Raw genomic sequence first — 22,498 nt, forward strand, 5'->3', positions numbered from 1 at the left:
ACTCAGTCTCAAAAAAAAAAAAAAAAAAAAAAAAGTATAGAGAAAGTATTAAGAGGGGAATCACTCACAATCTCATCAGTTAGATAATCAATTAACATTCTAGCACATTTTCTCTCAGCATTATTTACAGACAGCTTTACATAGTTGGGACTAGATTGTAATTAAAACTCTGTATTCTGACTAAATGTTATATTTGAGCATTTTTTTCTACATCAAAACTTTCTGTCATGTGCAGTATAGTAACATTAGTTTTTTTTAAAAAAAAAAAAAAAACCCCACACAAACAATACTGTGCATTTTCTATGAATACACATATGTAAATGTACAAGTATTTAAGTAAATCCTTAAAGGGTCTGGAAGAATCACCTCTGGTAAGAGGAAGGGGACTAGGATCAGCCAAAGGGGATCGTAGCCTTATGTATAATGTTCTGATTTTTAAAAAGGAAAATTTTTGTTTTCATTTTGATCTTAAGTCACATAAAGGGGGCCTGGTGGAGTGGCTTACACTTGTGATTCCAGCACTTTGGGAAGCCAAGGTAGGCAGACTGCTTGAGCCCAGGAGTTCGAGACCAGCCTGGACAACAAGGCAAAACCCCGCCTCTACAAAAAATACAAAAATTAGCTGGGTGTGGTGGTGCACGCCTGTGGTCCCAGCTACTTGAGAGGCTGAGGTGGGAGGATCACTTGAGCTCGGGAGGCGGGGGTTGCAGTGAGCTGAGATTGTCCCACTGCACTCCAAACTGGACGACAGGGTGAGACCCTGTCTCAAAAAAATAATAATAATAATAATCACATAAAGGAGATATATCTGCAATTTACTCCCAAATGGCTCATAAAAAATAATAAGCATATATATAGAGCGAGAGAATGCAAAAGATAATGTGGCAACATGTTGATGATCGATGAATCTTGGTGATGGGTAGATAGGAGTTCTTTGTACTATTCCTTGCAATTTTTTGCAAAGTTGAAAATTATTTCAAAATAAAAAGTAAAAAAATTGCGTATATGTAATATCCCAAATCATCTAGGTATCTAACTTGTCTTGCCTCAGGATTTTACTGCCCAAGCTACAACTGCATTTAAGATTTCAGACACCAGGTTGGGTGCGGTGGCTCACACCTGTGATCCCAGCACTTTGGGAGGCCGAGGCGAGTGGATCACTTGAGGCCAGGAGTTCGGGACCAGCCTGGCGAACATCGTGAAACCCCATCTCTATTAAAATTACAAAAAATTAGCCGGGCGTGGTGGCGGGCGCCTGTAATCCCAGCTACTCGGGAGGCAGGGGCAGGAGTCTTGCTTGAACCCGGAAAGCAGAGGTTGCAGTGAGCCGAATGCTATTGCACTCCAGCCTAGGCAACAAGATCGAAACTGCGTCTCAAAAAAAAAAAAATTTTCAGACACCAAAGAGTACTACTTTAATCATCAGGGGTTAATGAAGAAAACACACAAACAAGCAACAAACATAGGCAGACGAAAGTCAAACAGTAAGTTCAAACCAAGTGAAGGCCAAATCACCTCAGGAGGGAATGATGTAAGGAACAAAGGCTTCATAGTAGTTTAAAGAGAAAGAGTGTGAGAAAATTGAGTCATCACACAATACATGGTGGCACAGGCATGCTAAGCTCAAAAGAACTGAGCTGTACCAGTCAGTAGCACAGTCACACTGTGAAGTGACTAGGTTTCAGCAAAACACCATCATTTGTTGCACTGAATTTACATGGTCAATCTAAATTTTGCTCATTTTGCTAGTATTTAATTTTTAACTTAGTCTTAGCATTTGGTTAAGTGTTCCAAGTATATATATTTGTATATACGTAAGTAACATCACGGATTTAAGGCAACAATGGCAATCTTAGGGACTACTTTTCCTTTAAAAAGGGTCTGTGTATTACTAAAGTTTGAAGACACTACATAAATAATTTTACAAATGTTGCATGATTTGCTAAATTCCCACTTTCCAAGGGGCACTGAGTAGTTTCCAATTTGGAACTATAAATAATGCTTGTTAAAAACATCAAAGTGTTCACATAAAGCCTTGCCAGCATTTTGGATGATCTCCTCAGGTATTACTGAGTTATAGGGTATAAATGCATTGTGAAGCTTCTTGAAGGATGGTGCCACATTACATTAAGAATACTGGTCTCCTGGCCAGGCACGGTGGCTCATGCTTGTAATCCCAGCACTTTGAGAGGCCGAGGCGGGTGGATCACGAGGTCAGGAGTTCGAGACCAGCCTGGCCAATATGGTGAAACCCCGTCTCTACTAAAAATACAAAAATTAACTGGGCTTGGTGGCACGCACCTGTAGTCCCAAATGCTCGGGAGGCTGAGGCAGGAGAATCGGCTGAACCCGGGAGGCGGAGGTTGCAGTAGCTGAGATGGTACCACTGCACTCCAGCCTGGGCAACATAGCAAGACCCCATCTCAAAAAAAAAAAAAAAAAGAATACTGGTCTCCTATACTATGGCTGGTATTCAAGCATTGTGTCCTTTGTTTTTACATTTTCCATGATGTACTAGAAAATACACTGCATCTGACTGTTGCTTTAATTTGCATTTCTTTAGTAAGACTAAATTATTTGTATGGGTTTAGGGACTATTTGAAAGTCTTCTTGAACTGTCTGTGACACTTATCCATTTTTCCTGTTTAGGTCTTGATATTTTTCTTACTGGTTTAGATGAGAAATTTCTAAGTTGTGGACATTATCTTTCTGTCATATTTCTTCCCATTTTTTCCTCCCAGTTGTTAGTCTGTCTTTTAATTCTTTCCTTCCTTACCTTTTTGAGCTTTTCTATCTCATTTTCATCTTTTTTCACTGTCTGCTCCCACATGTGTACTTTATCCTGGTCCTCCTTCAGTTGGTTCTTTTCAAAATCCAACTGAATGCCCAAGCGAGTCTTCTGATTCTCAAACTCCAAACTGTGTATAAAAGTGGGGGGAGAATCACTCATAATCTCATCAGAGATAACCAATGCACAAAATCCGGCTATGGGAAGAAAGGGAAACTAGACCCAGGGCTCAGGGACCAAGAGTTACTGATTTTCAGTCACAACCTGCTTCATCCATCCATATGCACATAAAACGGTCCCCTGAAGCTGAAGAAATAAGTTCCTCAGCCTAGCCCTGTAGACATGGTATAAGGCAGGGAAGATTCGGCCAAACCTTATTTATTCCCCTTTAAACACTGGAGACCCTAGCGCCCTCCAAGTTCCTACAAGGAGGCATAAGAGTCCATCTGAATCCACCAGCTATGGTAATTCCTATTTATTAAGCTTCTATGTACTTTACATATATTATCTCTAATCCTCTAATCAACAGCTCTGCAAGTAGGCATTATTATCCTAATTTTACAAATGAGGAAAACTTAGGCCAAGAGGTAAAAGACCTTGCCTAAGGCCACACAGCTAGTAAATGGCACATGTGAGACTGAAATCCAGATTTAACACCAAAACTCGGGCTCTTTCTAGTATACCACCACTGCAATATAATGTAGTGGATTAATAAGATTGGCATCTCAACTCTGCCACTTACTAGTAGTGTGATTCAGGCAAGTTGGTTATACTCTCCAGGCCTGTTTCCCCATCTGCAAAATGGACATCATAATAGTACTTACCTTAGGGTTATTGGGAGATTTTTAAATGAGTTAATATGTATAAAGTCCTTAGAACCACACCGGGTCCACGATAACGACTCAATTAATTTTAGTTGCTATTATCACCAGGTATATTGACTGTACTCAGCTTACTTTTGTCCAAGGGCTTCAATTACAGCATCCCAACTTCTGCCCCCAAAAGCTCTTAAAGGGCAGAACTTGGGTAGTACAAAAACATGGAGAAAATACTGGATTCCTGCTATTGTCCTCCTCTCCATCTCTTCAGAAACTCAGAGTATGCAACCAGCATACACAGGCACTGGCAGGCCAGGCAGGACTAACTTCCAATTGCCCTCTCCAGCTCCCAATATGGTGTGACAGATGCTGCCAGATGTCATGCTAGCAGCTTAAACCTATTAGCCACTATAATCCAAATGAAATGTAACTAACTATAATTTTGAGCTATGCAATTTTATGTCCAATCTCCTAAGTATGACTCATAAAGGCCTCTGTGTTCCGGCCCCTGCTGACCTCTCCACCACTCCCCGCCTTCTTCCTGACCCTGCTTTTATGCTCCAGACATTAAAAACTACTTAGTATCCAGAACAAGGCATGCTCTCTCATACCTCCAAGCATGCTGTTCTCTCTGCCTGGAATTCCCTTTTTCTGTTGCTGCCTGGCTGGCTAAATCCTACTCACTCTTCAGTCTCCAGTCATCACTCCCTGTTTTGTAAAACCTTTCCTGACGGTTCTGAGCAGGTTCCTAGTTTCTATTACACTTTGTTGGGTTCCTCCGTTTTTAGACTTCAGGTGCAGAAGCGAGTTAATCATATCCCACAGTTCATAACACACTTATCATCACTGCCTGGGCAAGACTCTTCCCTTGTCCTTTGTTTCAATCCCCAATTTCCATTCCCATTACCTTCCCTACTGTGAACATACACCACAAGTGACATACACACATGCATTCCTTAAAAATGCATATCCTTGTAAAATATCTTAGACCTAAAATTTACACAAATCTACTGTGTTACAAACTTTATTTTTTCTGGTCAATATCTGGTTTATAAGTTATCTACTACTGCCCACAAATCTAGTTCTTGCTGTGAACTCCTACATGGTACTCCAGTCTATATATTCATTTGACTTATGCTTCCCCCAGTAATGGCCGTCTACATTGCCACCAATGTCCCACTACTACAAGTTATGCCAAGATGAATAACACTGAATGTGTGTCTCTTTGGGACCCTATGGCAAGACTCTCTCTGGGATATATACCCATAGGTATAGATAGATAGATAGATAGATAGATAGATAGATAGATAGATAGATAGATAGATATTTTTTTTCCACATAGTACACAGGACATCTATAGATTTCCACCAAATACTGTTAGACTTTTTAATTTGCATTTCTGATTAAGAGGTTAGACCTCAATTCCTATGGTCATTAGCCACTTGAACTTCTCTTTCCATGAAAGCCTATCTATATTCTTTGCCACTTTTGTTTTTTTAACTTTTTTCATTGCATTAGATATCATAAGTACTTTGCCACATTTCTACTGGGTTTCTTGTCATTGATTTTATTTTTCCTGTTGTTGATTTGCAGTTTCTTGAAAATTTCTTCAGTATTTTGTATCTACCATAATTACACCATTGATCACACTGTCCTCAAATTGATGTTTCCCCCAGTACTCTATAGTTTCCTGAGGAAAGAAACAAGAGTCTGATTCAATTCTGTATCCCTTGAGACTGGCTTAAGGTAGGACAGCAATGAATATTTACTGTATGGGCAAAGCGCTAAACTGCTAACTGAAGCCCAGGTTACAAGGGATGACGTCCTTCAGCAAAGACTGTGTTGTGTTCATCTGTCTTACCTCCATCTCCCTCGTCTCCCTTCCAATACCTAGCACAAGACAACCTGGCACAAGGCAGGTACTCAACAAAGGTTTGTTGAATGAATGAATCAACTAAAGTGAGGAAAAACGAGAAGATTATTTTCTTCTGGCTATTGTTTCAACCAAGAATTTAATCTCCCGCCTCCCTCCACCTCACATTGCCCATTATGATAATAACAACAAAAGCTAGTATTTCTTGTTCTTAGTAGATGCTATGTGAGCTGCTAAATACCTTTTAAAAAGGTTAAAAAAAAAAAAAAAAAAAAGGCCAGGCGGGGGTTGGGGCCAGGTGTGGTGGCTCATGCCTGTAATCCCAGCACTTTGGGAAGCCAAGGTGGGCGGATCACAACGTCAGGAGTTCGAGACCAGTCTGGCCAGCATGGTGAAACCCCATCTCTACTAAAAATACAAAAAATTAGCCGGGCATGGTGGAGTACACCTGTAGTCCCAGCTACTCGGGAGGCTGAGGCAGGAGAATTGCATGAACCTGGGAGGCGGAGATTGCAGTGAGCTGAGATCATGCCACTGTACTCCAACCTGGGCGACAGAGCAAGACTCCATCTTGAGGAAAAAAAAAAAAGGCTGGCACTATGGCTCACACCTGTAATCCAAGCACTTTGGGAGGCTGAGGCAGGAGGATCACTTGAGCCCGAGTTCCAGACCAGTCTGGGCAACATGGCAAAACCCCATTTCTACAACAACAACAACAAAAAAAACCCAGAAAAACAAAAATTAGCCGGGTGTGGTGGCAAACATCTGTAGTCCCAACTACTCAGGAGGCTGAGGTGGGAGGACCACCTGAGCCTGGGAAGGTCAAGGTTGCCACTGCACTCCAGTCTCAGCGAAAAAAAAAAAAAAAGGAAAACAGGTAATCTTAAAAAAAGAAATTATTTCACCTGATCCTCCCAACAATGCCATGAGATAGGTATCATTATACCATTCTGCAGATACTGCAGCTTACAGAAGTCAAGTCACTGCCAAAGATAACGAGTTGTGGAGCTGGGGCTGTAATCCAGGAATCCAGGAAATCAAGTTTAGAGTTAGCACTCTTAACCACTATAACTATGCCATACTGCCCTCCTGATTTCTGTTCTTTAAGGCCTACCTACATAAACTCACACAGTTCTAAGAGCTGACCCTTGCCTATGACAGCATCTGGTTTTCCAAGGATGTCAGGTTAGAGCCTCAAGGGCATCCCAATATCTTCTACCAATCCTCCCACCTACCGCTTCTTGGCGATTTCATTCTGCCGTTTCACCTTCTCTTCCTCAAACTCCCGGATGTTGCGCACACCGATCTCCCGACAAAACTCTTCAAACACCTCATCCTCTACCTGAGAAGAGAAGCCAGGGAGGGCATCGGCCCTTTTAGTCTGTCCTGCTTCCAGTCCCAGTCCTGCCCTGACGCACACGCTGGCATGGCCCACACCCTACCAACCTGGTTCATCTTCTCCTTCAAGTCTTTCATCTCCCTCTCTCGGCTCTGAATGATCCTCTTGATATCATTAATGCGAGGCCCAAAGTTGGCTAGCTCACTCTCCAGCTTGGATTTTTCCTACAGGCAATGGGTTGAGAGGACAAAACAGACCAGGGTCCTTGGAGGAAAAGCTACCTTGACTGCATTGGTCCCACAGTCAGGAAGGGCTAGCTCTCCACATCTGAGAGAACCTGGCTTAGCACTACTGCCCTAGTCAAGTCTCCATGATGTTGCACAGAAGCCATCACATGGCTTCTTCCCTGGCATCCAGTTCAGCCAGCTTCAATCCACAGGGCTGGGCACACAGTAAACATCATTAGGTATAGGTCCCAATCTTTGATCTATAACCCCTGGGGGCAGAGTTGTTTCAGAATTCAGTTTAGGGTTTTTGAGTTTAGAAAAAGATAGATAAATACACACACTACACATAAGACCTCCAGGGTGGTCTGGGGAAGTACCCGATAATAATAATAAAAAAAAAAACAATATACCTAGAACAGTACTGCGCCCCACCCCACCACTACCACAAGCAGGGACTGAAATGCCCACAGCTCACTTTCAAAAATTCAAATTGCTGAATGAACAAATTATGCTAACAATAGCACCTAACATAAACTGAACACATAGCAGTCTTAGGCACTTTACATGTTAACTCATTCAATAATGACCCTATAAAGTAGGTATCATTTATTTATTTATTTTGAGACAGAGTCTCTGTCACCCAGGCTGGAGTAAAATGGCGCGATCTTGGCTCACTGCAACCTCCACCTCCCAGGTTAAAGCAATTCTCCTGCCCTCAGCATCCCAAGTAGCTGGGATTACAGGCGCCTGCCACCATGCTCGGCTAATTTTTTATATTTGTAGTAGAGACAGGGTTTCATCATGTTGGCCAGGCTGGTCTCCAACTCCTGATCTCAGGTGATCCACCGTGTCCGGCCGAGTAGGTATTATCTTAACTTGCATTTCACAGATTAAGATGTGAAGGTTGACACTGAGAGGTGAAATTACTTGCCTAATGTCATACTCAACGCAGAGCCAAGCTCTGAATCCCTGGCTGTCTGACTCTATGCTATACTTGGCTTCCTGCGGCAGGCTGGGAGGAGACAGGGAAGTGAAACAAGTTCCCCACCCTCAGAGAAACCTAGGCCAGGAATGTGTGGATGGCCTTTGGAGAACAGGGCTGAAGGCCAGGCCCCACCTGCAGATTCAGGGCTAGATGTCGTGTCTTGGTCTGTTCTAGGTCACTCTGGGAGTACTTGAGCCGCATCTGCAGTCCATGGGCCTGAGACTGCACCTGACGCAGCTCTGCCTCTTTCCGTTTTGCCTTCATCTGCTCCTGAAGGGAACAAGAAAGAAGGGCTAGGTGGTAAGGTGGTGGTTGACCTAGGCTTAGGACTCCCACTGCTAAAAACAGCACTGCCTGTGGCTTACTTTCAGCTCCTCTGTCAAGCGCTCCTTCTTCTCTTTCAACTTGTCTACTGCTTTCTCATCCCAGCGCCGCGCCTTGGCCTTCAGGTCACTGGCCCCACCAGAGATCACTCCTGACTTCTGGAATAGGGTTCCATCCAGTGCCACTGTCTACACACAGCAGGGGGAAAAGAGAAGAGGGGGAGAAGCTGAACAAATGAATCTCCAGTACTGAGCCTGTCCAGCTTCAACCTGGGCAAGAGAATCCACACCTTGTGGCGCTGGTGGCCTCCAAAGGCAATGCGGCGGGCATCCTCCACGTTGTCACAGACAAGGGCATTGCCACAAGCATACTGCAGGGCCTTTTTGATGTGAGGTGGCTCATAGCGAATCACATCAATCACTAGCTTGGCCCCCTTCAGCTCCCGGAGTTTTTCATCTGTAGGCTTCACCTGTGGGGAGAAGCTCAGTCAGTGGCAGAACACAAACAGGGAGTACTAGAAGAGGGGCCCTTGAACACTGGCCTGACCCAATCCCCAAGAAGCCTCACCTCCAGGTAGTCAAGAGGCAAGAAGGTCTCAGGCTCCCCACGCTGTTCCTTGATATACTGAATACAGTCCCGGCCTGTCTTCTCCGAGTCCACAATAATGGCATCCATGTTCTTGCCCAAAACCTTGGTTACAGCAATCTGATACTTCTTTTGTGTGGGCTGGCACAGGTCAATGAGGCGGCCATACTGAGTAAAGTAGGAAGGGAAAACTGAAGTATGAAGCTTTTGGGAGCTGGCTCAGGAATCCTAATTCCCAGTGTGGAAAGGGGGACAGACTAGAATCTATATCAGGAAGTGAACGCAACTGTATTGCCTAGTGGTTAAGATAACCCAATACCAAGCATGGTGGTGTGTGCTTGTAATCCTAGCTACTTGGGAGGTTGCAGTGGGAGGATCGCTTAAGTCCAGGAGTTCAAGACCAGCCTGGGTAACATAATAAGACCCTGTCTCAAAACAAACAAAAAAGACAGCCCACTAGTTCTGTACCCAAGTAACCCTACCTTAACTGAATGGAACTGTATGGACTGAGGAGGAGGCAATTGTAGACTGGCTTGCTGTGTGCACTCTAGATCAGCACAGTGGCCAATCCTAATGTCCCTTCCAAAGGTGGAAAAGTTTGGGCAACAGAAGGGAGGTAAAGAATAAATGAGTTATGTAATGAGGGAAACTCAGTATTATATTAACACCTCAAAACAGGTTCAGAGCATGAGATATTGTCTCTTAGCACAATTATCCCAGATGCCTGAAAGTGTGAAGCTATGTTTGCTGAGAACACTCCTCATTTTGGAACCTAACAAGATTGAATAAAAGCCTGCAAACCTGAATGGTCTCACCCTAGGAAACATTTTCATGACATGATCATGGACTAAACTAATTATTAATTAATGACTAAATGGGATTCTAGTAATGTACCAGTTATTTTTCTACTTTTTTTGGGAGACGAAGTCTCACTCTGCAGCCCACGCTGGAGTGCAGGGGCGTAATACCGGCTCACTGCAACCTCCACCTCCCAGGTTCAAGTGATTCTCCTGCCTTAGCCTCCTGAGTAGCTGGGATTACAGGTGCCCACCATCATGCCCAGCTAATTTTTGTACTTTCAGTAGATGGGGTTTCACCATGTTGGCCAGGCTGGTCCCGAACTCCTGACCTCCAGTGATCCGCTGGCCCCCAGCCTCTTTCTATTACATGATTGTTCTGATGTAACGGATCTGCGTTTGAAGATCAAAGTGGACTGTGGTGTTTTATGAAATATATATTTAGTCTTCTACGCGGGAGTTCCCGACACACAACCCCTAAAACCCTTAGAATCTCAGGAATGAGCATTTTGTATGTTAATGAGATGATTATGGCTAGAGGCCCATAGATAGCTTCTGGATAGGGGCTGGTTACCAGAAAGACCAAGGCAGGATGAGATTTGCGACTCTTAGCTCCACCCCCACAACCTTCAGAAGGGGAGAGGGGCTGAAGTTTGAACTGATCACCGATGGCTGATGATTTGATCAATCAGGCCTACATAATGAAGCCCCTGTGTGGGGGTACCTGGAGGGTGGCTTGCCCAGATTGGGCATGGAAGCTTCACACCTCTTCCCCCATACCCTGCCTTATGCATCCATCTGGCTGTTCTCTGCATCCTTTGTAATATCCTTCATAATAAATGGGTAAACATAAGTAAAACATTTTCCTGAGTTCTGTGAGCTGCACTAGTAAATTAATCGAACCCAGGGAGGGATTCTCAGGAACTGTAATTTACAGCAGGTCAGTCAGAACCACAAGTCACAACCTGAGACTTGCAATTGGCATCTGAAGTCTTAGACTGAGCCCCTAACCCATGGGATCTGATGCTATCTCCAGATAAATAGTGTCAGAGTTGAAGTGAATTATAGGTCACCCAGCTGGTGTCTGCTGGAGAATTGCTTGGTGTGTGAGGAAAAACCCCAAAACTTCTGGTGTCAGAAGTGAAGTGTTGTGCTGGTTGTGTGAGAGTAGAAAAAACACTTCGGTTTTTCCCTATCTCACAGAAGAACACAGCCCCCATCCTATAAAGAAAAAGACTATTATGGCTCCCAAGCAATGACTTCAAGCAGTCGTGTCTGAATCCAGGATCATCTTTCTAAACCTCATTTACCATTTTACAGACCACCGCCACCCAGGCACTATGCCAAATATCTTACATATATTATTTCAAATTTTCACAAGTACTTAGTGAAATAAATCTGGCTGGGCGTGGTGGCTCACGCCTGTAATCCTACCACTTTGGGAGGCTGAGGCGGGCAGATCACTTGAGATCAGGAGTTTAAAACCAGCCTGGCCAACATGGTGAAACCCTGTCTCTACTAAAAATACAAAAAAATTAGCTGGGCATGGTGGTGGGCACCTGTAATCCCAGCTACTTGGGAGGCTAAGGCAGGAGAATCGCTTGAGCCTAGGAGGCAGAGATTGCAGTGAGCCGAGGTTGTGCCACTGCACTCTAGCCTGGGCGAAAGAGCAAGACTCTATCTCAAAATCAATCAATCAATCAATCAATCAATCAATCCATCTCTTTTACCAGTTCCCTTCCCGCAGTCTCCAAAACCAAGCCTGGTTCCCTAAGAACTATCAGATTAAGAGAGCAGGGACTGACTCTAATCATACCTACCTCCCCAGCAGAGCCTCTAGAGAAGTGACAGGGAAATATTAGTGGAACCAAACTAAGTTGAACCCAGGTATGGGATAATATTCAAGGAACCTGGGAACTCAGGATTGGGTGAAAGAGGTCAAAAGATCAAGAGGTCTGATAAAGCTCAGGGTGTCCCTAAAAGCTACTGGGCCAGTTAATACATGCCAAGAGAGCCCATATAGAAGACTGCACAGAGCTATTTCCTGGGAGAGTAATTCCAGCCCCATGGTCCCACCTGCCTCCAAAATCTTTCCTGGTTTTCCAATTCCCCTCCCAGAGGCATGGACACAGCAAGACAAACCCTTCAGAAAAACGTAATTGTTATGATGAAAAGAACATGATTGCCTAGTATGACAGGTTGAAAAATTTAAAAAAAAAAAAAAAAAAAAAAAGGAACATGAGCTTAGGAGAACAAGTTGGGTTTGAACTGCAGTTCTTCCACTTAGAAGCGGTGCTTTTTTAAACCTCTCCGAGCCTCATTTCCCCTGACAATAAAAATAGGATTGGCAACCTGGTCCTCAAAGGGCTGCTGGGAAAATCGTGTGACAGTGAGTGTAAGTACTCAGGAAATGAGTTCCCCCTCTGCTCTTACCACAGAGCCAGGGTAAAGGCGCTTGATGCTTTCCATTATCTCTGCCTTTCGCTGCTGGCGGCTGCTCTCCTGACGGTCAATGCGGGCATCCCCTAGCTGCTCCATCACCTGATTCAGCTCCTTATTGATTTCATCAATACGCCGCTTGGCCATCTCCACCTCCTCTGTCAGCTCCCCCTCTAGCTTCTTCTGCTCTTCTAGGGACTGCCTACAAAGTGACGGCACACAGGAGTTACTCCTGCTGGTGAGAAAAATACTCCTGGCTCAGAGAGGCTCTGGGGGTCCTGCATGAAGATGGGCAGGTAGGTAGGGTCACAAGAACAGGCCTGGAAGTAAGGGGGACAGTTGCAGAGCTACATACTTGCTAGTGGTGATGTATTCCTCCAGTTTCTCAATCCGCTTCTGATTCTCTTCAATTTCCCGCAGCTTTTGCTTGATCTTGGCCTGGGAAACAAACGTATTCTATCACCAAGGGCTGCACAAGTTTACGCCAAGACCACGGGAGCCCTAGATAACACCCCTTATGTGCCCACTCATCCAAGAGCCCAACAGTCCAGGATAATCTGTCACTAATATAGGAGGCCTACTAAAAAGCAGACATAGATGGTGTTCGGTTGGATCTACTAACTGATGATGGGGGCCTCCCAGATCTCCAGAACCTCTCACAGGTGTTCTACTCAGCCAAGGCATCTTCTTCACCAACCATGGAGGCTCAAATCAAGATAAAAGCTTCACAGGCCTTTCTGTACCTGTTTCCTCATCTGCAAAATGTGGGTAATCTCCACTGCATAGAATACACATTAAGTGCTTAATAATAGGGTTGCTACTAATATTAATGACTATCACATTCCTCTTTTAAAAAATTTTATTATTTTTTAAAGTTTGAGACAGGGTCTCACTGTGTTACTCAGGCTGATCTCAAACTCCTGGCCTCAAGTGATCCACCAGGCCTGGCCAACATTCTTTTAAATATTTAAAAGTGCTTAGCAGAATGCCTGGAACACTGTACACTCCTAGGACACTATGACAACTGTCTATCATTGTTGTTATTACAATATTGATATCAGGTAGGCAGTAAGTGAAGTATATTTGGTAAGAGTGTGGGCTTTAGAGCTACACTGCCCAGGGTCTGGTTCTGACACTTAATAGTTATGTGAGTGGCCGGGCACAGTGGCTCACGCCTGTAATCCCAACACTTTGGGAGGCCGAGGCAGGCTGATCACAGAGGCAGGCAGGAGTTTAAGACCAGCCTGGGCAACCAGCAGAAACCCTGACTCTACAAAAATAAAAAAATTAGGAAGCCGAGGCGGGCGGATCACTTGAGTTCAGGAGTTCAAGATAAGCCTGGTCAACATGGCGAAATCCCATCTATACTAAACATACAAAAAATTTAGCTAGGTGTGGTGGCACCCACCTGTCATCCCATCTACTCGGGTGGCTGAGACACAAGAATCACTTGAACCGGGCCAGGTGCGTTGGCTCACACCTGTAATCCCAGCACTTTGGGAGGCCAAGGCGGGTGGATCACCTGAGGTCAGGAGTTCGAGACCAGCCTGACCAACAAGGTGAAACCCTGTCTCTACTAAAAATATAAAAATTGGCCGGGCGCGGTGGCTCAAGCCTGTAATCCCAGCACTTTGGGAGGCCGAGACGGGCGGATTACTAGGTCAGGAGATCGAGACCATCCTGGCTAACACGGTGAAACCCCGTCTCTACTAAAAAATACAAAAAATTAGCCGGGCAAGGTGGCGGGTGCCTGTAGTCCCAGCTACTCGGGAGGCTGAGGCAGGAGAATGGCGTAAACCCGGGAGGCGGAGCTTGCAGTGAGCTGAGATCACGCCACTGCACTCCAGCCTGGGCAACAGAGCCAGACTCCATCTCAAAAAAAAACAATTAGCTGGGCATGGTGGCTGGTGCCTGTAATTTCAGCTACTCGGGAGGCTGAGGCAGGAGAATTGCTTGAACCTAGGAGGCAGAGGTTGCAGTGAGCCGAGATGGCGCCACCGCACTCCAGCCTGGGCAACAAGAGAGAAACTGCATCTCAAAAAACAACAAAAATAAAAAAAAAGAATCAGTTGAATCCGACAGGCAGAGGCTGCAGTGAGCTGAGATCATGCCACTGTACTCCAGCCTGGGCAACAGAATGAGACTTTGTCTCTCAAAAAAAAAAAAAAAAAAAAAAGCAGCCAGGCATGGTGGCAAGCACCAGTAGTGCTGGATACTCGGGAGGCTCTGGTTGGAAGATTGCTTAAGCCTGGGAAGTCAAGGCTGCAGTGAGCCATGGTTGCACTATTGCACCTCAGCCTGCGTGACAGAGAGAGACCCTGTCTCAAAAATAACAATAATCTTGTGACCTTAGGCAAATTACTCTGTGTTGTAATTTCCTCATTTGTAAAATAGGGTAACAGTAGCCATTCCATAAAGGTAATCATAAATGAAGAATTAAATGACTGAATACATGTAAAGAACACTGCCTATCATACAGTTAAGTGCTCAACAGATGTGAGCTATTGTCATTATCATTAAGATTATCATGGCTAGGTGCAGTGGCTCACGCCTGTAATCTCAACACTTTGGGAGGCCAAGGTGGGCGGATCACAAGGTCAGGATTTCAAGACCAGCCTGGCCAACATAGTGAAACCCCATCTCTACTAAAAATACAAAAACTAGCTGGATACGGTGGCACGCGCCTATAGTCCCAGCTACTCGGGAGGCTGAGGCAGGAGAATTGCTTAAACCCGAGAGGCGAAAGTTGTGGTGAGCCAAGATCGCACCACTGCATTCCAGCCTGGGCAGGAGCGAGACTCTGTCTCAAAAAAAAAAAAAAAAAAAAAAAAAAAGACTATCATTACAGCTTGGGTAACTCTAATCCAACATGCTTGAGACCAGAAACGTTTCAGATTTTGGATTATTTTGGATTAGGAATGCTCAACCTGTATCCTTTTCTGTGTATCATCCCTAATCTTATAACTATAGCCCACCTCTGTCTCTACTTTCTTCCGTTCTTCCAGATCCAGACGGTCCTGGTCAGCTTTCTGGTCTCGATTGAATTTCTCTAGCTCCTGGGCCAGGGTAGCTGCTCTCTTGCTGGCTTCTTCTTTCAACCGGTGGTATTTCTTCACCTGTATTAGGGACAGAGAAGGAGAACAGGGATGACCAAGTCAGCAGATGTCAGCCCAGGGATCTCCTCCCTGCCAACCCGTTCCAGAGCTTACCTGATTCTCCTCCAAGGTCAAATCTCTGCCCTGACTCTGACTCTCTTCTTCCATCCGTTCTTCAAACTCCTGCCGGGCCTTCTCCACTGACAGCATCTCCTTCTCCAGCTCATCCATGTCACCTTTACGCTTCTTATAGTGCTTCTGAGCATTCTGCAGAGACTTCTTGGCTGCTTCCAGCTTCTTGATTTTGTGGGAGGTGTTCTCCTTGGCTTTGATGTACTGAGGCCGCTTCTGGTTCAATTCTGAGTCCTTCTCCCTTTTGCCAGAGGGGTGGGGGAAACCAGTGAGCACTATGGAAGAAGGGAGGGTTCCCAAGCTTTTCACCCAAAGGGGAGCTTGAGCCCCTGAGCCAACCTCAGGGAATTACCTAAAAGAACAAGGGCGTGATGCCCCACAGATCCTGAAAAAAAGGGGCAGTCTGACTACTCCCTGAAAGGTATGACTTTCAGGATCTATGAGCCAGCCACTCCATAAGGCAAAGCTACCAACTCTGCCTCAACCCTGGCCAGGACGCTCATTTACAACTCCCAAGAACATCCTGTATTTACTTAGTTGGCCCCTCAAATTCCTATCCTTTAAACTTCTAGCTTCAGTTTTCCTCTTCTAGGAAGGCCTTCTCAGCCACTCCACTGGCTAGGCCTCACACTGGTTCCTCCTTCTTGGCAAGGCCACCACCCCTTTTGAGTTCTCCCTCATCTGAGCACCTGTCTACCCAGGGCCTGAGTGCTTAAATATTCTATTTGTCTAAACTGCAAGTCAAGAAATGTGTCTGGTTCTTACAAAAGCAAGTCAGGAGAATAACAGAGAAATGAGTATGGGTACTGAACTCCGGGCTCGGAGGAACCCTAATAAACAGCACGGCCTCTTGGTTTCCCGTAAGTCGCAGGCCCAGGTCTGCCTCTTACTTGATCTCCTTCTCAATCTGCTGCTGCTCCCGCATCATTTTGCCCAGCTCCTTCTTCTTCTCCTTCAGCTCATCCTCCACCTTGTCCATACGCTTCTTGTCCTTCTCGATCTCCTTGTTCTTAGAGGCCAGTTCCTTGTTAAGCTTCTCAATTTCCACTTCATTATGGTAAAGCTTAAAGAGCTGCAGCTGTACCTGAGCTCGTACTACCTCATCCTTCAGGCGCTGGTAGCGGTCAGCCTGTGCAAACAGGGGAATGGTGGCAGGGGTGCATCAATAAGGCACTGGCTCCATCCTGGTCCCTCAGAGCCAAGAGGTAGCTTGGCCACCTACCTCTTCTTTCTCCTGCTTTGCTTCCTTGCGTTCAGCCGCAATATTTTTCTTGCGATGGTAATTAAACTGTGTGTCCTCTTCAGCCTTCACCATTTCCTTCTTTCGCTTGTCATACTCCTGTGCCAGCTCCCCAGAACGACTAATCTCTTCAAACAGAGCTGTCCTCTCTTTGGGGTTCTTCATGGCAATAGATTCCACAGCACCCTAGTAAAGGTTGAAACACTCTTCCACTTCAGACCCCAGCCAGCCCAGTTCACCTTACCCATTTCCACTCCTTCATCCAGAAAAAGTTACCAACTTTCTCTCCCACGCCCCTGGTGCCACATTTCACACTGGGCTTTAAGGACAAATTCCTTGCCCTCTGAGGAGCACAGGGAGCCAAAGGGACAAAGACAAGAAAGTGTTACGTGCAGTAACAGAAGCAGCACAGGAAAAGGATAAAATGAAGCTTGGGGGTAGGAGACTGATAGGGATATCTATCTCAGAAGGCTTCCCAAAGATGACATCTGTGCTGAGTTTGGAAGATGGAGGGAAACTAACCAAGAAAATAAAAGAGAAAAGGTGGCCGGGTGCAGTGGCTCACACCTGTAATCCCAGCACTTTGGGAGGTTGAAGCAGGCAGATCACCTGAGATCAGGAGTTCAAGACCAGCCTAGCCAAAAGGGTAAAACCCCCATCTCTACCAAAAATATAAAAATCAGCCAGGCGTGGTGGCGGGCGCCTGTAGTCCCAGCTATTTGGGAGGCTGAGGCAGGAGAATCGCTTGAACCCTGGAGGTGGAGGTTGCAGTGAGCCGAGATCGTGCCACTGCACTCCAGCCTGGGCGACAAGCCAAACTCCGTCTCAAAAAAAAAAAAATAAAATAAAGAGAAAAAGTTATTCTATGTAGAGGAAAATTAATATGCAAAGACCTGTAGGCCAAAGCAAGCAGGTGAATTTGCAGAACCATAAATGGTTTAAGTAGGCTGGAGAGCCAGGCTGGAGGAGAAGAACATGCAGATGGTATTTGGATTTTGATGATGGTGTTTCCCGAATGACAGGCTTAGGCGTTTGGATCTCATCCTAAGGCAATAGTTCTCAAATTTCAGCCATCATCATAATAACCTGGATAGCTTGATAAAACACAAATTGCTGTGCCCCACCCCACAGTTTCTTCCAACTCGGGAAGTCTAGGATAGGGCCTGAGAACGTGCATTTTCTAACATGTTACCAGGTAATGTTGATACTGCTGGTCTGGAGACTACAGTTTAAGAACCACCATTTTAAGGCAATAAGGAATCACTGAAATGCTTTAAGGAAAAAAGGGAGGGGAAACAAAATAAATGTGTGTCCTCATAAGATGAACCTGGCTTAGGGGCCAGACTTAAGTTGGGAAGCTCAGTGAACAAGGTGCTACATTAGTTCAAGGGAGAGATGATAAAGCCTGAGATGGAGCAGGCACAGTGGGGATGGGACATGGTCTGGCAAAAACGGGATAGCCAATAACTGTTAAAAACGCCCACCTGGAAAACGAGGAAGTTACGAGCTTTGATGAGAATGCCCAACTTCTCTAATTCCTCACTGTACTCATGTAGTTGGACCACTTTGTTGTTGATCTTGTACTCAGAGGAACCCCCTACAAGACAATGCATGAGTTGGCAAGGGTCAGGCCCCCTTCCTGTTCCAGTCCACTAGTCTAGCCACCTCCCAGGACCCAAGGAGAGCCTTCTGGCTGGCCTCACCCACCTACAATGACACGGGCAAAGGTACGGTCCTCAGCACCCTCCTCAGAGTAAACCATGCTGACAAAGGCCCGGTTGGCAGCTGGCTTGCCCACAGGAGCTCCATGGATCAGGTCCCGCAGGGTCTTTACCCGCAGGTTGCTGGTTTTTTCACCTAGCACAAAGCTGATGGCATCCATGAGATTTGACTTACCTAAGGGAAGAGGGACAAGGCAGTAGAGGGAAAGTCAGGATGAAGAGGAGAGGAAAAGGAATAAAGATATTGAGACAAACAAGAATGTCCCCTAATCACTCAGTACTCAGACTAATGGGAAGAGAGACTACTCCTCTGTCCCCACAAACACTGAGCACAACCAAAGCTCTGGGTCAAAGGCTTAGGAAAAACAGTCCTCTTGCAGTTACTATATAGCAGCCAGAAGCTAGAACCCAGGACAAGCGTAGTGACTCACACCTGTAATCCCAGCACTTTGGGAGGCTGAGGCAGGAAGATCGCTTGAGGCCAGGAGTTTGAAACCAGCTTGGACAACAAGGCAAAACCCAGTCTCTACAAAAACTTTAAAAATTAGCTGGGCATGGTGGCATGCGCCTGTAGTCCCAGCTACTCGGCTGAGGAGGGAAGATCGCTTGAGCTCAGGAGTTCAGGGCTGCAGTGAGCTATGATGATACCACTGCCCTCCAGCCTGGGTGACATAGCAAGACTCTCTTTAAAAAAAAAAAAGTGAAAAAAAAAAAAAAAGGAAAGAATAATTTAAAAAAAGAAGCTAGAACCCAATCTAAAGAAATGGTATATTCACAGAATGGATAGTTCTACAACCTTTAATGACATGGACAAAAGCCTACAATAGGTGAAACAAACAAGACACAAAACTCAATGATGTTAAAATAATATAAAGTGGGCCGGGCACAGTGGCTCATGCCTGTAATCCCGGCACTTTGGGAGGCCGAGGTGGGTGGATCACCTGAGGTCAGGAGTTCGAGACCAGCCTGACCAATATGGTGAAACCCTGTCTCTACTAAAAAAATACAAAACTTAGCTGGGCGTGGTGGCGGGCGCCTGTAATCCCAGCTACTTTGGAAGGCTGAGGCAGGAGAATCGCTTGAACCTGGGAGGTGGAGGTTGCAGTGAGCCAAGATTGTGCCATTGCATTCCAGCCAGGGCAACAGAGTGAGACTCAATTCAAAATAATAATAATAGTAATATAAAGTAAAATTTAAAAATAGGCTGGGAGGAGGGGAAAATGGGAGTCTTTTTTTTTCTTTTGAGATAGAGTCTTGCTCTGTTGCCAGGCTGGAGTGCAGGGGCATGATCTCAGCTCACTGCAACCTCCAACTCCCCGGTTCAAGGGATTCTCCCGCCTCAGCCTCCCAAATAGCTGGGATTACAGGCACACGCCACCATGCCCAGCTAATTTTTTGTATTTTTAGTAGAGACGGGGTTTCACCATGTTGGCCAGGATGGTCTCAATCTTCTGACCTTGCGATTCGCCCACCTCGGCCTCCCAAAGTGCTGGGATTACAGGCATGAGCCATCACGCCTGGCCTGGGGGTTTTTAATGGGTATAGATTTTCAGTTTTGCAAGATGAAAAAGTTCTAGAGATTGTATTGCACAAAAACGTGAATATATTTAACACTACTGAACTGTACACTTAAAAATGGTTAATTTAGGAAATTTTATGTGTATTTTACCACCATCTAAAAAAAGAGCATAGTCCTGTTTTGATACAATATGAAGCACACAGCATCATTTAAGATGTATCTTGCCAAAAATATTTAACCTGAATCTATTTTTTCTTTTTTAATTTTTTGTTATAATAAGGACATGGTCTTGCTATGTTACCCAGGTTAGTCTCTAACTCCTGGCCTCAAGTGATCCTCCTGCTGTGGCCTCCCAAAGAGCTGGGATTACAGGCATGAGCCACCATAACCAGCCTAATTTGAATCTAAACAAGCCTTTAGACTTATCTTCCAGTTTCTACGAAATACAGCAATACAATATAGAGGAACATACTAAGGTTTCCATGAGGAAATCTTAACACAAACACACAATGTGGGATGTTCTCAAAGACAAATGGCCTGGTCTTTTCAAAAAATCAGTGTCTAAAAAGAAAGGTTGAGCTGGGCACAGTGGCTTGGCTGAGGCAGGCGGATCACCTGAGGTTGGGAGTTCCAGACCAGTCTAACATGGAGAAACCCCGTCTCTACTAAAAATACAAAATTAGCTGGGCATGGTGGCACATGCCTGTAATCCCAGCTACTCAGGAGGCTGAGGCAGGAGGCTCACTTGAACCCGGGAGGCTGCAGTGAGCCAAGATCGTGCCATTGCACTCCAGCCTGGGCAACAAGAGCAAAACTCTGTCCCCCCGCCCCCCGCCAAAAAAAAGGTTGAGAAAACCATTCCAAAACATGAGAGATTTCTGAGACATAGGCAAACAGTGCACAAACTTTGACTGGACTCTGGTTCCAAAATAACAAAAAGACATTTGGGGAGCAAGTCAAGGAAGCTTAAATATAAACTGGATAATTGATGACGTGAGGAAATTTTCTTAGTTGTGATCACTGAATAGTGGTAGTACAGGAGAATGATGATTTTAAGAGGTGAATGCTGAAGCACTTAGGGGTGAAATGTAATTGAGTCTGTAATTTACTTCCAAATGACTACGTAATGCACATATATGCTTGCAAATTTTCTTAATAAAACTTGGGAGAAGAGAAGGCATAGGAAACAAATATATGAAAATGTAAACAGTACAGTAGTGATTGCCTCTGAAAAGGAAACTAAGCAGCTAGGGTCAAGGGAGTCTTCTTTTTACTACTGTATATCCTTAAGGATTTTAAAAATTGTATACCATGTGCATGTATCAGCTATTCAAATAAATAAGGTTTTCAACATTAACAGTGGCTATCTTTTCAGTAGTGGAGTTACAGCTTTTATTTTCTTCATTTTAGAATCTGAAAACAAAAAAGATTTTATTTATTTTGAATCTGAAAACAAAAAAAGTTTTATTTATTTTATTTATTTTTTGAGATGGAGTCTTGCTCTATTGCCCATGCTAGAGTGCAGTGGTGCAATCTGGGCTCACTTGCAGTGAGCCGAGATCGCATCTACCAAGTTCAAGTGATTCTCCTGCCTCAACCTCCTGAATAGCTGGGACTACAAGCGTGTGCCACCACAGCTAGTTAATTTTTGTATTTTTAGTAGAGATGGGGTTTCATCATGTTAGCCAGGCTGGTCTCGAATTCCTGACCTCAAGTGATCCACCCACCTCGGTCTCTTAAAGTGCTGGGATTACAGACGTAAGCTACCACGCCCAGACCTTATTTATTTATTGAGACAGGGTCTGATTGTCGCCCAGGCTGGAGTGCAGTAGCACTATCACAGCTCACTGCAGTCTGGACCTCCTTGGTTCAAGTGATCCTCCTGTCTCAGCCTCCCAAGTAGCTGGAACCATGGGCATGAGCCACCATGCCCAGCTAGTTTTTGGATTTTTGTAGAAGCAGGGTCTCCCTATGTTGCCTAGGCTGGTCTCAAACTCCTGAGCTCCAGAGATCCTCCACCTTGGACTCCCAAAGTGCTGGGGTTACAAGCATGAGCCACCATTCCAGGCCAGAAAAATAGATATTGTTTTAAAAGTTGAGGCCGGGTACAGTGGCTCATGCCTGTAATCCCAGCACTTTGAAAGGCCGAGGTAGGTGGATCACCTGAGGTCAGGAGTTTGAGACCAGCCTGGCCAACATGGTGAAACCCCGTCTCTACTAAAAATACAAAAATTAGCCAGGCATGGTTGTGTGCCTGTAATCCCAGCTACTCAGGAGGCTGAGGCACGAGAATTGCTTAAACCCAGGAGATGGAGGTTACAGTGAGCCGAGATGGCACCACTGCACTCTAACCTGGGCGACAGAGAGAGACTCTGTCTCAAAAAAAAAAAAAAGAAAAGAAAAGTTTAGTCGGGCTGGTGCATAAGGAGGAACAGTTTAGTCTCTATAATTTCTATCTCAAGACTGTCCCTAAACAACTTATATATGACTTTGAACTGAAGATCTGATTTCCAACACCTTTCTACTCAGCCATAAAAATAGCAGCCCAAGTCCTTCCATGGAGACGGTATAAGACTATGATTAGGTTGGGCATGGCGTCTCACGCCTGTAATCCCA

The 22,498-nt window shown here is 45.1% G+C and overlaps 1 protein-coding gene across 5 annotated transcripts in view; it reads right to left on the reverse strand.

Annotated features, from left to right (window-relative positions):
* Window positions 1-22,498, reverse strand: part of SMC1A (structural maintenance of chromosomes 1A) — a 63,586-nt gene that overhangs the window by 37,362 nt on the left and 3,726 nt on the right. For 4 of the 5 annotated variants that reach the window (XR_006695413.2, XR_001487678.3, XM_074029830.1 and 1 more), the window contains exons 2-16: window positions 18,350-18,538; window positions 18,127-18,239; window positions 16,625-16,828; window positions 16,293-16,531; window positions 15,385-15,643; window positions 15,151-15,291; window positions 12,531-12,613; window positions 12,170-12,377; window positions 8,922-9,107; window positions 8,644-8,823; window positions 8,396-8,542; window positions 8,163-8,300; window positions 6,926-7,042; window positions 6,715-6,821; window positions 2,777-2,918 (exon numbers count right to left, since the gene is read on the reverse strand). Coding sequence is in view for 3 of the 5 variants with exons in the window: in XM_074029830.1 (XP_073885931.1) it covers window positions 2,777-2,918; window positions 6,715-6,821; window positions 6,926-7,042; window positions 8,163-8,300; window positions 8,396-8,542; window positions 8,644-8,823; window positions 8,922-9,107; window positions 12,170-12,377; window positions 12,531-12,613; window positions 15,151-15,291; window positions 15,385-15,643; window positions 16,293-16,531; window positions 16,625-16,828; window positions 18,127-18,239; window positions 18,350-18,538 (2,453 nt within the window). In the remaining 2 variants the exon portion in view is untranslated. The remainder of the gene's footprint in view (window positions 1-2,776; window positions 2,919-6,714; window positions 6,822-6,925; window positions 7,043-8,162; window positions 8,301-8,395; window positions 8,543-8,643; window positions 8,824-8,921; window positions 9,108-12,169; window positions 12,378-12,530; window positions 12,614-15,150; window positions 15,292-15,384; window positions 15,644-16,292; window positions 16,532-16,624; window positions 16,829-18,126; window positions 18,240-18,349; window positions 18,539-22,498) is intronic. The other variant, XM_065537959.2, reaches the window with a different exon arrangement.

The sequence above is a fragment of the Macaca fascicularis genome, chromosome X, assembly GCF_037993035.2.
Source record: "Macaca fascicularis isolate 582-1 chromosome X, T2T-MFA8v1.1".
NCBI lineage: Eukaryota > Metazoa > Chordata > Mammalia > Primates > Cercopithecidae > Macaca > Macaca fascicularis.